The 19688-nt window shown below is 43.3% G+C and overlaps 3 protein-coding genes across 7 annotated transcripts in view; 2 read left to right on the top strand and 1 right to left on the bottom strand.

The window, feature by feature from the left end:
* Window positions 1-2875, top strand: part of Dscam2 (Down syndrome cell adhesion molecule 2) — a 33266-nt gene extending 30391 nt beyond the window's left edge. For both annotated transcript variants that reach the window (XM_070214682.1, XM_070214683.1), the window contains exon 22: window positions 330-2875. In XM_070214682.1, the coding sequence (XP_070070783.1) occupies window positions 330-771 (442 nt within the window). In that variant the 3' untranslated portion in view covers window positions 772-2875. The remainder of the gene's footprint in view (window positions 1-329) is intronic.
* Window positions 2876-3159: 284 nt separating this feature from the next.
* On the bottom strand, window positions 3160-3970 carry LOC108065780 (RNA-binding motif protein, X-linked 2). Of its 2 annotated transcripts, none has more exons than XM_017153920.3 (2): window positions 3882-3970; window positions 3160-3811 (listed from the first exon to the last, which is right to left on the bottom strand). In XM_017153920.3, the coding sequence occupies exon 2, from the start codon at window positions 3791-3793 to the stop codon at window positions 3230-3232; it is 564 nt and encodes a 187-aa protein (XP_017009409.2). In that variant the 5' UTR covers window positions 3794-3811; window positions 3882-3970; the 3' UTR covers window positions 3160-3229. The 2 variants fall into 2 exon arrangements, with proteins under 2 accessions (XP_017009409.2, XP_070071275.1); XM_070215174.1 differs by having other exon boundaries at window positions 3291-3467; window positions 3532-3962.
* Window positions 3971-5180: 1210 nt separating this feature from the next.
* corn (microtubule-binding protein cornetto) lies at window positions 5181-19529 on the top strand. Of its 3 annotated transcripts, XM_070214822.1 has the most exons (8): window positions 5181-6310; window positions 14826-16732; window positions 17136-17445; window positions 17500-17803; window positions 17855-18064; window positions 18122-18293; window positions 18740-18961; window positions 19017-19529. In XM_070214822.1, the coding sequence occupies exons 2-8, from the start codon at window positions 14843-14845 to the stop codon at window positions 19245-19247; spliced, it is 3339 nt and encodes a 1112-aa protein (XP_070070923.1). In that variant the 5' UTR covers window positions 5181-6310; window positions 14826-14842; the 3' UTR covers window positions 19248-19529. The 3 variants fall into 3 exon arrangements, with proteins under 3 accessions (XP_070070923.1, XP_017009471.2, XP_017009472.2); XM_017153982.3 differs by lacking the exon at window positions 5181-6310 and having other exon boundaries at window positions 19035-19529; XM_017153983.3 differs by lacking the exons at window positions 5181-6310; window positions 18740-18961; window positions 19017-19529 and adding an exon at window positions 18620-18702.
* The last annotated feature ends 159 nt before the right edge of the window (window positions 19530-19688 follow it).

Raw genomic sequence — 19688 nt, 5'->3', positions numbered from 1 at the left:
AAAGCATAAATCGTAGCATACTTTTAGACACCTTCATAATTTTTTTAAAAAATCTCTATAGAGATCTTCTTGAGATCTCCTTCATATCAGATACAAAACCTCAGCTGATAAACCAGGTCGTGAGAACCGTGCCCACCCACGCACACCCAACCACACAACCAGACTAGAACTACACCACTAGGTCTTTAACCGAATGAATGCTTGAATGCTGTGGTTGCAATCCGAAAAAAACTCCAACTCTGGACCCTTTCTTGTACTTGCACCCCCGTCACCCCCCAACGATTGCCACCCACCACCCTCCCACCCCCCGAAAAAAAACACGCATCCAGGGCCGGCATCCTGCGCACGCTGCATCCGCTCCAGCTGCAGGCCGAGTGCACCACCGGCGCCTTCCACCGCACCGAGGACGGCGGCCTGGGCGAACGGATCGAGCTGGCCGAGGTTGAGGTCGATGTGGACACGATTAAGAAGCTCAAGCTGGGTCAGAGGTCATCGCTCTGGTCGCGACCCTCCTCCACCACCTCCCAGCTGCAGCAGGAGCACCACCAGCAGCAGCAGCAGCAGCAGAAGCACCACCAACAACAGCAGCAGCACCACCAACAGCAGCAGCAGCCACAGCAGGCACCACAGCAACCACACAAACGAGCGCATTCAAAGTCACCGCAGCCACAGCAACAGCAGCCATTGCAACAGCAACGCCAACAACAACATTCACCCGCTCCTGGCCAGAAATTGCTTAGCGAGAAATCGGATTATTCGATATCCGTCTGAGACATTGGTAAGATCTGATCGCAAGATCAGCAGATAGGATGAGGCCAGGCCCCCCGATAGCCAGAAATTTAGCAACAGCAGCCGGGCCGTTTTTGTACATTTTTATAATGCATTTGTTACCTAACCACCCAGCCCCGCCCCCCACTCCACTCCACCACTTTCGGAACAGCCCTGAACCCAGTAATACCCTCCTGCCCTCTCAAAAAGAAAAAAAAGAAGAGAATAACACTCAGTAAACTTTCGGACAATCAGTATCAAAATTCTGCACCAACCATCCAAAACCAAAACCAAAACCAAACATACCGAATCAAAACACTTCCCATTATAAAACTCCTGCCCGTATTTATAGAGGTCATACTACATCTAAGTATTAACGATTGTGCATGCTATAATCCCACGTATAAGTATGTGAATGAATATGGCATGTGTCCAAAAAGAACCCAGGTCAGTTGTCGAACTTCCAGAAATGTTGTATGTATATATACTAACGTAGTCTCTTAAGTATCCGTAACGACTAATGCGTATATCACTCGAAACTGTAACTCAAACTACTAACTGCAAAACTATCGCATACTATCGTATCGTATCGAATCGAATCGAACTGTTTTTCGTATCGTATGTAGAAAGGATGATCTTCTAGGTGAGGGTATCTCTAAACATAGTACTACTCCTACAGTAGGTCTATAAGTTTCGGGTTCGTAGTGCACCAGGGCGAAGAAACGAGGAATTTAATCTTGAAATTTCAACTAAACCAAAAACTCAGATATATGCTGTGTACAAATTTATATGAATGTATATTTAAATGTGTCCGTGTGCGTGTCTACCTTATGAGACAGACAGTCGTGTGCTCATGTATATACGATATTATATACCGAGATATACAATTGAAAAGAATACTCATCTAGTTGTTAGCGAATCGCCGTACATGTAGAGTACTGAGCATATTTTGTAAATAATCAAAAGTAAACCCTCAAAGGACTGACAATGTTGCATGACTCCGCTGAGAGAACTCACACAGAAACAAAACAGAACACAGAAGTAAAGCCACAATGAAAATGTTAACTAAATGTATTCGATATAGCCGATGTACACACACTCGAATATGTCGCCAGCTGAATTTGAATTCAAAGCAGTATTCATAGAAAATATGACATTATAACGAAGTAACCACACTTTAGTGTTTCCATTACAATAAACAGTCATTCGTCGAGTTGTAGATAAATGTTTTTAAAAACGAAATAAGGAAAGAAACCAGAATGAGCCTGTAGGAGAATCAAATACAAGTCGTAATCAAATTTCGAATTATCACAAACACTCAATCAAGCAGCAGAAAAGGAGAAAAAGCGAAAGCCAAGTTAGGAGCAGACAAACAAACTACAAATTAATATAACTCTTAGTTCGTATCGAATAATCCAAATAATACGAGTACATAGCTGTATTTTAACTAGCCTACAAAAAGCATAAGGAAACCCATTAAACAGTCATATAAAGTCTAGGAGGAGCAGAGGTGCGAATCGAACCCGTTTTGGAAACCATGTGCCAAAATTTGTTTTTAGACAAAGCTCTCTTAAATTACGAGTAAACAATAAATAATGCAAGCCATGAAAAGCGAGTAAATAGCAGCCATGAAATATGAACATACAAATTAGAGACACAGAATCCACAAAATAGAGTCGCAGATTAAGGTGTTCACTTGGGGGAATTTATTGGGCCCAAGCCCCAGCGTAATTCATTTGTCTCTTATTTCAAATAATACGAAATTCACCAGCCAGCAGCACTCTTTGTTTATATAGCGATTGCGGCAGTAACGCCGCAGCGATTTTAGTCGGTTTTTATATGCATTTATTTGTACGAAGCAATGAAATGGTTTATTACATTTAACATCGAATTTTACGAATTTATTAACAAACAACAGAAAGTTGCGACTGCAAGGAGCAACCTCACAGCAAGTCTACAAATCAAAAGAAGAAATTAACTTAATAGATCACAATCAAAACGAGAACAAAACCAAGTACTTATACGAGAGGAAGAAACAATTTTTATGTTTAACATATAATTAGCACAACAACTACAAAATAAAAACTATTAATGTAAAAACAACGGCATTTAAAAAATATAAGAAATATTTAAAAATAAACAAATTGTTGTTTTATTTTGGTTTCAGATCAATTTTTCAGAAGGTGAGAAGAAAATAATAAACTATATAAGTTTATTTTAGGTAAAAGGAGATGTTTGTTGTTTTTCTATCCAAAAATGGTCCCAAATCAAAAGTACGTACTGTATTGAACAGCTAACATACTAATACATTGATCCCCCCACTAATTTTGATAACGAAATTATAAATAAAACACACTTTAAAATTTGTATATAATATTTTTAAATTTTTTTTTGATTTTTATTTCTGTGCACACTTAGGGGATAAAATGGGTAATGGATAATACTGAATGATGCCAGATACTCACACTGAAATCCGAACGGGCAGAGCCAGGGGCAGTGCTCGGGATCGGGATCGTCGTGGATCGGTGTAGGACCTGGAACGAGAACGCCCATGAGAACGACCGCGCGAGTGACCACGGGAGCGACCGCGGGACCTGGAGCGATCACGCTTGCGATCCTCCCGAATGTGTCTCCTCCTGGGCATGATCTCCTCCTTCTCGGCGAGAATCAGCTCGCAGTCACTCTGGCCGGAACTGGAACTGGAAGATGAGCTAGAGTGATGGTGGTGACCACGATGTTTGCGTCCACTGTGTCGACTTTTACCTCCTTCGGAACTTCGGTGCTTGGATTTGGTCTCCTTGGTGGAGGCCTGAGATTCTTGCTGCTTCTGGATTTGCTTCATTACATCGTTCAGCATTTTCTGAGCCATATTGGCCTTGCGGATGAGCTTCTCCAGCGACGGGGTGGCCATGTCCTCCACTTCCACCGGCGTGGCACGTGGCAATTGACCGCGGCAGCCTTGACATGCCTCGGGCACCGGATTTGCCGCAGTTTGCTCACGTGCCGCGTTATCAGATTGCGACATTTTCGCACTAGTTTACACCTGCCTCGATAAGAAATTCACTTAACACTTTGCTCTTTGGATTTATTGCTGCCGCTGGTCTGGATTTAACTGTTGCAACTGCTGGTATTGCTGCGGGAACTACTGGTGTTGCTGCGGGATCTGTTGATGTTGCTGCTGGAACTTCTGCTTCACTGGAACACTTGATTTCGACTGGCTTTTCTGGTATTTAGCTGCTCAGCTTTTATAGGCAACTTTGGCGCCAAGCTTATCGCGACTTTTGGTTTGCAAACATTTGCATTTGTTTATCAGACACATACTTATACAAACGGGCGATAAAGGTGACGTCATCCTGGCTATTTTTAGACAAAGCGCTTTTTATGGGATTGGGAAACTACTTCTAATAATCACGTGTTTTAAAAGTTACATAATTTCAAAGCCAAAGGTAACCTCAAAAATATTTCGCAATCATATGAAATCGGTAAATTTCAAAATATTGGAAATATAGTAGGTTTAAGTCATAATTTACGAAAAAACAAAATACTTTTTTTAACAAAGAACCATAACTGGTAATGATTAAATTGTATTTTGAAAAACGTATGACGTCATTATAGTATATTTATTGCATGGAACTGGGAAATACGATTGATCACATGATTAAAGAATTTTATGTATGATTTTGTATGGAAACGTAACTGCAAATATTTGTTTACGAATAATATTTACTTTTAGTACTTAGATCTAAAAACGTATTTCAAAAATAAAAGTTTCATAAAATAAAAAATAATTAACATTTATTTCAATTGACATCTTTTTTTAGTTCTATAAAGTTTTTAAAAAATAATAACATCTAATTTGTCAAAAATCATTTTATAAAACCTTTTTAAATTTCATTAAATTTAAAATATTCTATAAATAAGAAAATTTGTAAATTTTAAAACTTTTTTATAAGTATTATAAATAAAATCACGTATAAGATATTGTATAAGACAGTTTGGTATTTAATCTGTAAGTTGTTTGGTATTTTAATAATCGTATTTGAAAAGGGCCCGCCAACAATATGCTGGCGAACCCAAAACCGGTTTTCGTTGATTCTACTTATGAATGAGGAATTTCTGAATGAGTATTTAATTATTACGAAAAACATATGTTTTCTAAAATAAAAGACAACAAAAAACCTTATAAAGAAATGCAAAATTTGAATTTCATCTTAAAGATACTTTTCATGCAACCGACAGATACTTTTAACAGCGGCTGATACATAACAGTGAGATACACCAGTCTGTTAACATAGTGAGAGAGGAAGAATGCCCGGTTTTGGTATTTTTACGTTACATTTATTCGGTTTCTCTAAAGATTCAAAAATCTATATAAGCAACCAGCACCTTATTCTCTCTGTAATTTTTCGAGAGAGCGCTGCAGCGCGCGCTGTTTTCGGTTCCTATTAAAAATAATTTTAAAGAATTATCAATATTTCCTTAAAGCCTGCGGAGTTGCGGCACTCGAACCGATATTTGCAAAGGAACCGAAGAGAAAATCGTCGTGATAGTGAGTTTTTGTTCGTCTCCAGAAAATCAACCAAAATATGGATACTTAAAAGAAGTATAACGATGCATATTGTGACTTAGTAAACATAAATCGATTTAATTAATATTTAAACTTGTTGTTTTCGCCGAGTGGGCGCGTTTTGTTACTTAGTCGCTTTTCGATTTTCGTTTTTCCGACTTTCCTGCGCGCGGAACGGGTTTTCTCCACTGAAGCCTTGCGGTGTTTTTGCTCCCAAGCAGCAAGAAAAAAAAACAAGGCTGAAAAACTAAATTAAAGCGACAGGCTGGCATTTGCGGCAAATTAATCGATGTGCGGCATGGACTTTTAATTCGCAAATTCACCATCGATTTTTCCTTTGAGCTCAGCTGCAGTGCGCTAGTGTTGGTCCTCACGTGTGTGTGTGTGTGTGCGAGTCCTGGCAATACAAATAAACAGTTGAGTTAGGTAAACGGAACCATAAAAGGAAGTGAATAAAGAGAGAGGAGAGGGAACGACAGAATAGGACGAGTCCGAGTCCTTGAGTGATCCCTTTTTTTCAGCTGCAGCTGTCACGAAAATTCGCGCGAGTGTGTGTGTGGGAGAGAGAAAACGAGAAGACCGGTGATAATTTCTCTCCCTTTCGTTCTCTGTGTTTGTGCATTCAATTTGCACAAAACTCAAGCGACTCGCCAAATTCGCAAATTTCCGTCCGCGAATTGCCATCCATTATTTTGCACTCCCCCCAAGAGAGCGAGAGCAATAATAGAATTATCAGGCAGCGCTGAAAAAATAACAAAAAAAGCGAGGAAAAAAGAGAATGCCCTGGGAGGCCGTAATGCCGCGACCCTCTGACATTTCCATCGTCGCCCACCAAAGGAACAACAACTGAGCAGCAAAAACAACAGTTCGACAAACAAACAAACAAACAAAACAGCGAACGAGCGAATCAACGAACGAAACTCCAGCAGCCTCAACCGCTGGCACAGTTTTCCTCCTTTAACTCCAACTCCGTGGGTGAGTAACTACAGTAGAGCTACAGAAAGAAGAACATTTAAGGGATAAAGTTGATTCCAATTCAAACTTCTTAAAATATTGTAATATCATTAGCTGAAAAAACGGAACAATGTCTAATTGATATAGTTTCATATCATAACAAAATGGTAAGATTTCATATCAATATGGTTCAAAATCATATGTTCGGAAATATCATTTTGATATCATTTTGAACACAGTACAGACCAAAATTGATATGAAAAATTACCCGATTGATGACTACCTTTGGTCCTTTGGTGTTGAATAACTCCTACAAATAAATTCTGTTGTACTTTGCTGACTAGATTTTAAGATATGAGGAAAGTCCATACAGAAATGCACATCAAAATGATATTAATTGTTTATAACCCAGACGGCAGTTTAACTTAATGAATCTCCACCGTAAGTCTTTGGCGGGTAGAAAGTGGTTATCGAATATGAGCCGCGTCTTAAGTTGAAACCACATTGGTTGAGGGGGTGGTTGTGGTGGGTCAGAGGTGGCAGGCCTCAAGTCTTGGCGTCGTGTGGTTTTGCTTTTTAGCTGAAATTAAAAAGGTCAGGACCGTCCGACTTGGGGCTTCCGGATTTAGTATCCTAGCCACGTCGCCCGCTTCATTATGCAGCGTTAACTTTGTATGTATATGCATGTGGCAAGCGATGAATATAATTTCAGTTGCATGACTTCGCCGATAATCGATTTTGAAGCGACGAGGCAATCAGGAAGAGTGCAATTTGATGTCAGTCCGTCATTCAGTCATCCAGTCACTCAGTCAAACAGTCACAACCTGACACACTGGAAAAAGTTATGCTGCAATATGGGGGTCAACATGGCATGTTGGCGGTAGTGAAACAAAAAAAATCGATTTACTTTTTTAGTAATCTAGCCCCAAGATCGTATCGCTTTATAAGAAATGATTTGTTTCTGATGACTTTTAAAGTTAGCCATATTTTATGAATGGTCTAATTTCTCCCGGTGTATTCCGGTCTGCTTAAGTAGAGTTTACCATATTCATAAGCCCCGATTGATGGAGCGGACATTGCAACCGTTACTCCATAATGCGACAATTTGCGACTTGGAGTTGGGGGAGGGTATAAGGCATAATGCAGAGTGAGTTGAGGAAAACGCTAATTAAGCATCAATTAATGCAGTTTCCGCTGAGAGTCGTAAGAAACAAGCCTCCGTTCTTTTTCCTTCCACTCACATCGTGTGACACATTTTGCTTTCCCATACGCCTTTCGCCGATACGACTTATCAGCACTTTCCAGTTTTAGCACTTCTTACCACTTTGGCTTCCCCGAAATCACCACCCCCCAGATAAGCACTGCATTTTCTATGTATTTCCCCCCATAACCGACATATAAATGTCCGATTGGCGAGTCTCTCAATAATAAAGGCAATAATTTATGATAAACAAGTTTATAAAGTGTGCGAAATCTAACAGCTCACTGATTCGAGCCTGTTTTTTTTAGCGACACTCTCTTCCCCCCAAAACTTGTCCAAATTTTGCATTGTTTATAATCAGTAACGGTCTCACATACGGACACATGTCTGGTTGTGGTTTTCAAGGTCAGTTGAATGGCCAGATTTGCTTCGTTTTCGGTTTGGTAACCCTTGAAACACGATAAACGAGGGCAAACAGGACAGAATTCAGGCTGCAGCCTCATCTCGTCTTTCCCCAGACAATAGCCATTCGGTTATTGCGTTTCAGAGGGTTATGCCTTGGAGAACGGTTCTGAAAAGCCTGCCTGGAACCTTGCCAAAGCTCTCGAGACTCGCGTTGACAATGAGCGAGGCTCTCAGGCGAGACTTTCAGGCGTCTCCAGATGCTTTCCATTCGCTTTGTCTCAGTGCCGCTTTCGACTACTTGTGCACTTGGAGAAAATATCTTAAATATAAACCTGTAAAACTAATAATCTGACTCTATAAACTTGATAAGAATAAAACTTTCAATTTATTTGTCATCAATGTAGCTTATCTACTTGACATATTTGGTTCCAAAAATATATTGCTATCATATCGAATACGTATCTTAATGATAAATGATAAAAATGTATATTGATAGCCAACAAATATTATTATCGGGGGATTTCTGAAAGGGTAGAAAGCCTGTAGACCTCTGGTTTGGGAATTCCTTAGAATTAAATTCGATAAAATATATTTTTACCCATATATAAAATAGGTTTGATTTTTTCCCTGTGTCGTTGGCTCGGTTTTATTGGATTGCCTCCAGTCAAGCTCAACTCTGAGCGGCGCTGGTCAATGGTCAAGACTGCCTCGTCCCGCCCCCCGCTTTCCCCCTCCCTGCCACCACCTTGGGGCGGCGGAGAGTGTCGTGTGGCGCATGCCGCTGAAAAACTCCACGGAGCGTGAAGTACACCACTCATTGTTTTTACTCGCATTGGTATGAAAACTATGTGTATTATGGCATGTCGTAAAGAGCCATTTTCTTGATACCCAAACTGTTAAAAGACCAAGTTGCCATAGGCCAAGTATCCGAACATTGCGATGGAGATCAAGCCGCAGCCGCAATCTCGACTTTCTCCGACATATGACAAATAATTTTAGTAGTTGGCGTAATTGCCAACGCAATGAGTTGTTAATTAAGCCGGAGAGTTTCACAAAGAGAGCCACTGCAGCGAGTGGGAAAGGAAAGAGAAGTACTAGTCACCATTTCATTCCGGTCTCCGCCGGTCTATTCCGGTTCGCATTTGGACCAGGCCAACGAACGATATTCCGCCCTCAGCAGTTCCGCACATCTAAAACAAATCAAGTGCGGTACATTTGTCACAACAGACTCCATTGGCGGAATACATTTCAATCGCTGGCTGCCTATTAAAAGTTATTTATAGGCGCCGCGGGAAGCATGATTAATGCGGTCTTTCGGATGCAAAAAGAGTTTCAAGATATGAGGGTTCTTCAAATAAATCATTTTATTCATGTAACTAAAATGGTGCAGTAAAATAAATTTTAGGGAATTATTTGGTATTTCTTGGGATGATAAGAAAATCAATGGGATGATAAAAAAAAATATTTAGCAGAAAGGTTTTCTAAGATAATACTTTAAAATCAAATATAGAATTTAAACAATATTCAAATATTTTTGTAGTCCAGTGTAATCCTCAGAATGTAAAGTACTTTCGAGCTCTTCGAGTTGCCTACTTTTCACTGTTTCCCAATCTGCTTTTCGAAAAAACTTTCCAGCAAATGCAAAGCGAAACTTTTGCGTGCCGTTGCCGTTGACTGAGAAGCCGCCAAAAATTGTTTATAGTTTACGGCACTAAACAAAACAACAGCAACAACAACAGTAGCACAACATAGGCGTCTAAATCAACAACAACACACCAGAGGCAAACTTTAAAAACTTCAAAAGCGATGAGCGATTCAGTCGGCCGCTTCTTCCTGCTACGCCGACTACTCGTATTATTGTTTCCCAATATCTAATGCCCAATGCCCAGTACGTCCATTCCCGTTACCCGTTACCCAATATTCCCGATCCCCAAAAGCTGTGTTCGTGATAGTCAGCTGGCACGCCTATCCAGGTTTTTAATACCCCGCCCCTTTTCGGTTTTAGTTCTTAGTTCTTGATACTCCAAACGGCGGGAGTTGGCCCCAAAACAAATTGAAACTGTTTTGAACAGAAAAAATGAAAAATGAATAAAGCAAAGCCGCGAAGAGGAGACAAGGGAATCGGCTAAAAATTAGAAAATCATGCTTACAATTTTCTGGTCCGCGCTGTGTGCATAATGCGCGATAAGTCGGCAGGTGCAATACAGAACGAAAACACCAAAATATAGGCGAAGCCAGATAGAGGGAAAGAACCCGGAAGAGTCGGAAAGTTCTTCGACTTACCCCACAGCCCACAGATATGACTCCTGCCCCTTCTCCGAATAATAAACTCAGAGCACTGAGAAAAACTAAAACTATTTTCCAATAAATTTCTACATAAGGCATCTTATGAAACCATCATGAAAAGTCGATTAATGAACCTAACTTTTATGAAGATAAGATATATGTTCCTTAGTCTTAGCTTTGAGAATTGAGTTGTAATTAATTTTAAGATAATTTCTCAATACTTGTAACATTTTGTGTTTTGGTTTCGAAAGCTAGTGTAAATAAAAATTACTTTTTTTTACTCTTGTCCACAAAGTATATGCATTTCAACCAATCTGGAAAGCAAATTAACTGCAAATTAAATTGTTGATTAAAACTTGTAAAAACCTCAGTAGGCCTTTTAAAATAAAAATCTCAAATAATGATTATTTACGGTCCCTGGTAAATATTCCAGTATTTTATTTTCTGTGTGCGCAGTTTTGAATTGACGTCCGTCCCCCAGACGAAAACTGTGCGCACAACTTGCAACTGCAACTCATTATAACTGCATCGGGGGGCGGAGGGGATGGTGTTTGGTTATGGGGAGGGGCTCGGCTGTTCAGCAGATGCGGGCTGCAACTAAAAAAGGGGAGGGAGAGGAAGGGGCAGGGGACACCGACCGGGGGCAACTCGATTGTAATTCGCGGCACAAATGTTTCACTTCATTTGAGTTTCGTGGATCGCTGGCAGCACAGGAAGTGCTTTGACAAACAACAAAACGGTTTTCGGGGAGTGGACTCACTTCTTTGGGGCGTGGCAATCGCCCACGCACGACCACCTGTTACAAATACAGTTACACAGAACGTGGGCCTCCAATAATACCCGGTTCCATATCAATTAACCATCGCCAGAACTAACTCCCTCCCAAAATGAAGCCCTATCAATTGAGTTCTACGTGCCGCGAGTATCTGGGATTCCAGTTCCAGCAAGTGGGCATTGAGATGGGGTTCCGCTAATCCCCTGCCCCAATCTGCGACACAAAATAAATTGCTGTAGCTACTCACTGTATGGGGAAATAAATTGTTTTCAATGCAACTGCCACAACAGACGGACTGAAACGAGAGGAGAAATTTATGCAAGTGAACGTTTGTATTTCCCCTTTTTAAGTTCAGGAAAAAAGTCCAGAACATATGGCGCAGAATCACTGACCAGGGAACTACGATCGCATAAATAATCAAATACATATAAAATATGAGTTTTGAGAAAGAATGATAACGCTTGATATTGTTAAGTTTAAACCATTATATGCTTATATTTTCATAAGAAGAAACCCTCAGTATAGAAAATATATAATCAAAAAGTGTACATGGCCTTATAGTCGTGTAACGCGCTGTTTATGCAGATTCTGCTCTGAATTGTCATGCGATTTGGAGTACATATACTCGTATATCTGTTTGTATGGGAATGCATAATTGAGGAACAAATTGCTGAGCGGTTCCCAGGAAATCAGCTTGACCGTGGTCGGAGATGCGATAAGCCGTTGAATTCTGCGAGATATACAAAATCTGGTTTCGTTTTCCGTAATTCCGATAAAGAAAGGAGCCACTGCCATATGGCTTTCCTTAATCCAGCTTATCTTAACGACTCAAAACTCTCACCCAGGAGTGCGTTGTAAAATCAGCGAAATCGTTGAGATAAGGCCGCCTTCTGTTCAATCACTGGATGCTAATCCCCGATGAATGAAAGACATGAGATTGGTGTGTGACCGTTGACAGTCACCGGCAGACGCATCTGAGACATCAAACGCCGCAATTAATGCCGAGCGAAGCGTTAAGCGCAGCACTTGTGGCACTTGCATCTCTTGCAACTTTTCCCATTTTCCATTTCCCATCCGCGCAACCCGGCTAAGTGCAATTAACTTGGCAAAGTCAGCGACATCGCGACGTCGCCGGTGCCTTATGGCTATACAGTATATTCTTGCTCTGTCGAGCGCCTTAATCGAATTAGTGGGCCCCTTGGAGAGGAATACTTTGCCCATTGATTGGAGTTAATGTGCCGTGACGAAATCGCCCTCAAGGGTTTCTATTCTCAGTGTAGGTTTCTCTGTGTTTATAAAGCTTTCGCCTTGAACTATTATTCGCTAAAACATTGTTGCATCTTGTTGTATCTTCCAGAGAGAAAAATAATGACTAGAACTGAAAGCAAAAATATGTATACAAACTCAGTTTTGTGTATTTTCTACCTTGTAAAGTAGAAATTTTAATCAAACACTTTTAAATTATTTTTTTAATACTTTTCTTTTGATTGATTTCAAAATATTTAAGAAAATGTTATAATATTTGAAACTGGTTGCTTTTAAAATTATATAAGAATTTGCTGTTTTAGGGTTTTATGCTTTGAAGTCGTTTTTTTGTTTGCAGTGCATAAATTCCGCGTCAGTTCCGGTTTATTCTCTCAATTCCGCCAAGCGCCTTGGCACCGACAAAGTGACAGGCTCGACTTCGATAAGGCCTCAGTCTCAGTTTTAGATGCGAAACTCGTTTTTTTCTTGGCATCTCTGCATCTCGGCAGACTTGCATCTTTCACTGCCAGGGCCATGGCTTTTCAATCGATTCGTGGATTAGCGGCGACTTCATTCCCGTTTGCAGTCGCAGTCGCAATCCCGATCCCGACTTCCCATCCTTTTCCCTTCTCTTCAATGGCTCTATGTGTATCCAGTATTCAGTGGATACTTTGTGTGTATCTCTGTGTGTGGACATGTGACTTGGCTTCGCCTCTTTTAGCACCCTACTGGGGGGAGGGAGGGCCCGCTGAGGAGGCTCTTGGAGTCTTCCCCATCAGCGCTTTCGAGTGGTCTTCATTTGGGGGCTGTCTCATCTAGATGTCTAGTTGGGAAAACGAGCCAAGCCGGCTGCAACGTCTCTTTAAAGTCAACTCGAGCATTGCCCGAGTGGCGGGCACGACTTGAGACAGCCTTTAACATATCGTAAACAAGGTCGTTTGCCAGGATCTTTCATTCTGGCTAAAGAGAAAATTGAAAAAAAAAAAACGGTTAGTGGGGAGGTGGAAGGGCATTTCTATCAAACCGGTTGGCAATTGGCCAAGTCTGGGCGCTCGCAATGTACGGTAATTCGCCTCAAATAAACTTCCAATTTGAAAACTGAAAACTGGAGCAACTTCATTAAGATCTCCCTTCGCACTCAACTCCACCGTGATGAAATCTTCCAAATTTGCCCAAATCTCTGGGAGATCGCATAACAAACATGACGCTAATGACGTGTGTCTAACCGGGACTGTAATGTAAGGCCAAACAAGCTTTAAAAATATAGCAGCTTAAAATTTCCATGTGGTGAACCCTCAATACCCTCACTCAACTTTACTTTTACAGGATTTGAAGTATCTACGATAGGATAGTTATTTTAAAGAGATTTTAATTTATAGAAATTTGTATAAGAGTATCTGTTTAATTTTAGGATAATAAATTAAAACTTACTAGATTTTTTAAATCGTTACTAAATTTTTTTTGTTTCCTCATAAGTTAATAAATAATAATATTAATTATTTTCTAAAAATTAACTTACACCTTTACTCAGCACCATTCCCAACTCTTAAATTAAAAATCCATTTTCAATAGGCGCCAACATCTACGACCTGGTCTTGTATGAATCTTAATGTGAGTCAACTAGAATGATGATGGCTATGATAGGGTGCGAATTGCGGAGCAAATTTCTGGCACAACAATTGGATGCGAATTTGGAAAGTTCCGCGATGATGGCCCACAGCCGTCTGCGAGGTGGGTCAACGTGCCACAACAGCCACACAAAATGTGTGCTGGCAACCTCAGGCATTTCGACGATGACGACCCCACGAGACAATGAGTGCTCCTCATAATTTATTTACGACAGACCCAGGCGATGGCCCACTTCGCTGGGACGTCGCCAGGTGCACATTTCGTGTCGTGTCGGTCTCCTGTAAACTAGTTCAAGTCAATCACAGCCTGGGGGCCATCCGATTTGTCCTGGTCACGATGCATCCACCAGTCCGTTCGTCCATCGTCCATCTGTTTTGGGTTGCGTGCCGGGCAACTTGACCGAAAAAATGAATTGTATTCGAAAATCCTATTTTTGCATTCGGGAAAAGGTCGGTGGCATGCAACTTGTTTGTGTCGCATGCCGAGAGAATGGGAGCGGGAAATGGGGAATCGGTGCGAAATGCCAGCATCCCAAAAATACGCATCCCGAAATGTGGGTCGCCCCAAGTGAATCACTGCACAGAAGAAAAGAATTTGCGGAAAATAAATAATAATAACTTTGTATTATTAGTCAGTGGGTTTATTTATACTATTTTAGCGGTGTAAATAAGCTGAAAAAAATTAATAGAACAGGATTATAATTATTTACCTAAAGATTTTTTGTAAAATTCGAACAAAGAAATTATTGATCAGATTGTCTAAATTCGTTGGAACTTAAAAAAAAAAAAATTAAGATCAATAGGAACTAAGACCTGAAAATTTACAACCACTTGTAAAGATTAAAATAAAAGTACATATTATCAAAAAATAGTTAAAGTTAGTGGGTAATTAAATTAGAAACCAATTTAGCTGTAACTCTACGTACGTAAATGATTTTCTTTAGTGCTCTGACTAACAAAATTCCTTTCCTTTTCTTTATTTTATTATACCCCCAGTGGACTATCGCTCGGCCATGTCCGCCACTCTCTTCGAGATGGCATCGCAGGCGGAGGAACAGCGACCGATTGTCTGCCTGGAGGAGCAGCAGCTGATGGTGGGCATGAGCAGCCTGGAGCTGAGTGAATCCGTAGTGACGCCGGGCAATTGCGATGGCAGCGACAGTGGGCTGGATGTGGCCAGTTGTTGCCTCTCGCGGGTCACCCTGCAACGTGGACTGAGCAGCACGAGTGGCGGCTACACGAGTAGCAATGGTCTGGAGGAGATCTACGACAGCTGTGAGCTTAAGGTGACCACAGTGGCCCAGGAGCCCAGTGAAACGGGCAGTGAAAAGACCACACCGCCGCCTAGGAGAACGGGTTCGGTGAAGAAGAAGGTGGCCATGTTCGAGCCAGCGGAGTCAACGGGTAGTCCGGCCAAGGATCAATTACGCGGCAGAGTGGCCAACCTAAAGAGAGCGGAGAGCCTGCCCAGAAATACTGTGGGGCCAGGAACACCTGGCACACCTTCCACTCAAAGGGAAAAGTCGCGCCTTTCGACCTCCTCCTCCTTTCGAGTGCCCAGTTCCGCTGCCACGCCCACCTCGGCGCGCCTGGCCCGCCCCCAGAAACCGGATACGCTGCCCAATGCCCTGAATCGGGCGCAGTCGGTCCAGCGGCTCAGCCAGGTGCAGCGAACGCCCTCGTTGAGTCGGGCCAGGACACCGGGAACGCCCTCGGACGACGGTCGTTGGCCGGCGAATCGGGGAGCGGCTCGTCGCGGAATGTCGGTGACCCCGGAGGTGACGGTTAACCGAATGCGGGGAAGTCCTGCACCGGGAGGAACCCTCCCGCGTCGCCGGAAACAGCAGTCGGTGGAGGATCTCACTGGGGGACGGCTGTCCAGGAGCAACTCCATTAGCCGGGCGGCCGTCGTGGATGCCCGCATGACCTCCTCGGTGATGGTGGTGCCCACAAGTCGCCGGAGTTTGGCTCCCGCCACCGCCAAGGTCAACTCCCTGCGAAGACCGCAGCCGGTGACTCCTAGGACTAGAATCTATCACGAAACTGCTGTGCAAACTGCCCTGACCAGTGAGGATTTGGAGCAAGTTTTGGGCGGCGGTCTGCTGCAAACGCGAGCCTTGGACGCCGTGGAGCAGCGGCATCAAAGCACCCAGGCGGAACCCGACCAACGAGACCTGGAGCTGGAGCAACTGCGCCAGGAGGTGCGCCAGCTGAGCGGGAAACTGCAGCGGGAGCGGGAGGAGAAGCTGGCCATGCAGCAGGAGCTGCACCTCAACACCGAGCGCGTGATGGGCATGCTGGAGCTGGCGCGAGTGGTGAGTGCCAGTGCGGGAACTCCGACGTCGGAGGACAGTGGCGATGGCAGCGGTCATGACAGCCTGCTCATGCTGGAGTCCCAGATCCAGATCAGTGGCCATGAGCTCTTCGAGCGCCAGCAGGAGATTGGCCAGCTGAGATCGATGTGCCGCGCCCTGCAGCTGGAGATGCGCAGATCCCTGGCCACCCAGCAGCTGCTCCTCCAGGAGAAGGCGGCCATCGAACAGGAGTCCAGTGAACTGCAGGACTTTCTGCAGCACGAGAAGGCCGCCCAGTGCGATGCTCTAAGGGATTTGGAAGCGGACTATCAGGCGGTCAAAGCGCAGTTGGCCAATCGCGAGGAGGAGGCCAAGGTCCTGCGGGATGAGTGCCGACATCTGGTGCGGCTCAATGAGCAGCGGCGCCAGGAGAACCGGCTGCTGCAGACCAAGTTCACCGCCCTGGAGAACAAGTCGCGGGAGCTGATCCACCAGCAGAATGCCTCGGTGGCCGGAGCATCAACTGCCCTCTCGGGATTGCACTCTCGACTGGATGGTCTGGTGGAGCAGCTGGTCTACTCATACAGTATTTCCGAGCAGGACTTGGAGGTGGGTTTTTTATTCTATTTATGTCAGGGTTCGGAAAATAACACACTGTAAAAAACTTGTGCTACTAATATGTTAAATGTCAAAGTGTTAAAAAAAAAGTTATTGACTTGTGTGTAAAAAATTGTATCCTACGTATATTAGAAACATAAATAACACACACATCTCATTTGTGTTATTTACGCGAGGTGTTTTTTACACAGCGTGTTTTTAACACAATGTAATTTTCTTTTGTGTTATTTACACGGCGTGTTTTTTACACAGCGTGTTTTGAACACAATGTAATTTTCATTTGTGTTAAAAACACAGTGTGTAAAAAACACGTTGTTGTAATACCACATTGTATTTTGTATTTTAGACACATATCAACATTTTTTTTTCTTTTAATTCGTATTATTTCCCGCAGGACATTCGCTTCCAGGCGGAATCGGAGCAGGTGCAGAACGGCCAGAGGCCCAATGGCCTGGACCTGCCCATTTGTCCTGCCGCCAGTGGCGATGCCATCCACACTCTGGTCCTGGCCAGCGACGGTTCCCTCTCCCCGCAGCGCAATCAGTCCTTCATCGCCGCCGTCATCGGTGCCATTCGCCAGGCCACCACCCATTCCGGCAAGCGGTTGTCCCTGCGACAGGCGGGAAAGAGGAACGGAGTGGGTTCGGGATCAGCTCAAGCCGTTACTACGGGCACCACGGGTCATGAGGCTCACGGGAATGGAGGTAGTAGGAAAATGCTGTATTTAATAGCTTATAAACTCATATTTTTTCCTTTAGATGATTCAGACTCCACTGAGATGCTGGACTCCGAGACGGAACCCTGCCTGCTGATGATGGACAACGTGCTGGAGGATGTGGTCCACCCGGATTCGCATTCGCACAACATGGTCTCCTCCTGCACGGGCATGATCTCCCAAATAGAGCTGCCCACGGAATTGATTAGTCAGTGTAGCCATCAAAACAACCTAAACCTAAATGGGATAGCAGGCGGGGATGACTCGCTGCAGCAGTTGTCCCAGGCCATCACCAATCGCCAGCAAATGGAGCTGCATATGCACAAGATGAACGGCATGCCGATGAAGTAGGTTGCTAGGGATTATCTTTTATAGCTGACTTATAACTTTAATTTCAGTCCTCGCGATCAGTGCAACACGGAGGAGCTGAGTTGCCACGATTCGCTGGCGGAACTGGCTGAGCTGCCCTCGCTGATGGAATACAGCACCGCACAGGCTGTGGTGGACCAGGTGATCGAGGTGGACACCCTGGTGACCAAGTTGCTCAAGGTCTTGAGACTGGTTCAGCTGGACAACGACAACTGCATACAGCAATTGATAGTTGACAAGTGGGTTTCTTATTTGAACTCTTAATGAATTTAAATTAATTATAAAACTATTTTAAGGAACAAACTGCAGCAGCACAAGGAGGACATGCTGGAGAAACTAAAAGACTTGGAGGACGTCAATCTGAAGCTGCAGGACGAACTCATGGACGCCACCCAGGAGCTGATGATCAAGGGCAGCGACCTCGGGGGCGCCAAGGCCGAAATGCAGCGCCATCGCAACGAGATCGACGTAAGATTTTGAGATTTGATCGCCGCCGAGAGCTATTTTGTGGACTTTTTCTGTTGCGCATCCTTCGAAGACATTTCTATATATCTCTATATCAGATATATTCTCATATGTTGTACACCAATCTCGATCGCGATCTTATACTATTATTTGATTGATTTAGTTTAGTTGTAGTATTATTATTTTTGAATAAATTACTTGGCCTATTTATAACTTGAGTTGCTGTGTAGCTGTAGCTGTTCGATCGATCTTCCGATATAATTTGTTTCACCTTATTTCATCATCACCACAATCATCAAACATCAAACGACATCTCGATGGTACGACAGTCCCAAATCAAGTTCAAAAGTGCACTATTTCGTTTAAAATGAGACCCCAAACTAATTGTAACCACCACGCTGCTGCTTCTCCACCTATACCAAAAAACACCATCCGATAATCCTGACCAGCGTCTCAACGAGGACATTTGCACGCTGAGCACACTCTGCAGCAGCTACAAGAAGCTGTCGCCCACCACGGAGTTCCCGCCCATGCGCCTGCTTTCCCCCAACCAGGACTCCGAGCAGGGCGATGTCCTGGGAATCCTGAACCTGCTCAAGATGTGGCAAGCGGGTGGCCAGCTGAAGGACCCGCGAGTTCGTGGATACCTCGAAATGGTTAATGGCAGTCAGGTATGGGCACCAAAATAATACGTTCTGGAGTGGCTCTACAAATCTCTAATAGCAGATCCAAAACCCGCCTCAGGATAACAACAATGTGGAACGCCTTAGGATCTACGCCAATCAACTGGAGCACGTATCCCGTGTCTTGGACGACGGACTGCCCATGGAGCTGCCTGCACCGCTTCGTCAGCTGCGCCAGGACATCGAGGTGGTCAGGACGAATGCCAACTGGACTCAGCTGCTCGAATCAAACGAAACGGATCACAATGCCAACGGCGATGTGGCCGCGCCTTGAATTGTGTCAAAAACTGTTGTTAAAATTGTCTAGTTAACTATTAGATCTTGAGCGTTGTTTACTTTTACGTAGTTAGTTACAAATGTTTGCGTCCAATTCAGAGCGAAACTGCGCATGAGAGGCATCGATGTTTTAACCGCGTCCAAAAGATGTAATATTTTAACGAAATCATTCCATTCCACAAAGCAACTAGACTTCTTTAGGCCACTAGTAATTACATTTCAGTTTGTTTTTGCATTTAGCTTACATTGCATACCCCACAGCATTTGATATTTCCGTGCTGCATACTTTTCGTCGTAAAATCTTTTACTGCAGCCCTGTCCAAAATTAATGGGTAAACAGGTATTCGGACCCAAGTATTATTGAAATTACTAGAGTTAAATTTATCCTAGAGTTGGGTTCAACTTTGTTGAGTAGCACCTCAAAACGAAAAGCTCCATA

The sequence above is a fragment of the Drosophila takahashii genome, chromosome 3L (assembly GCF_030179915.1).
Source record: "Drosophila takahashii strain IR98-3 E-12201 chromosome 3L, DtakHiC1v2, whole genome shotgun sequence".
Classification (NCBI taxonomy): domain Eukaryota; kingdom Metazoa; phylum Arthropoda; class Insecta; order Diptera; family Drosophilidae; genus Drosophila; species Drosophila takahashii.
This window is presented reverse-complemented; position numbering and strand designations above follow the sequence as displayed.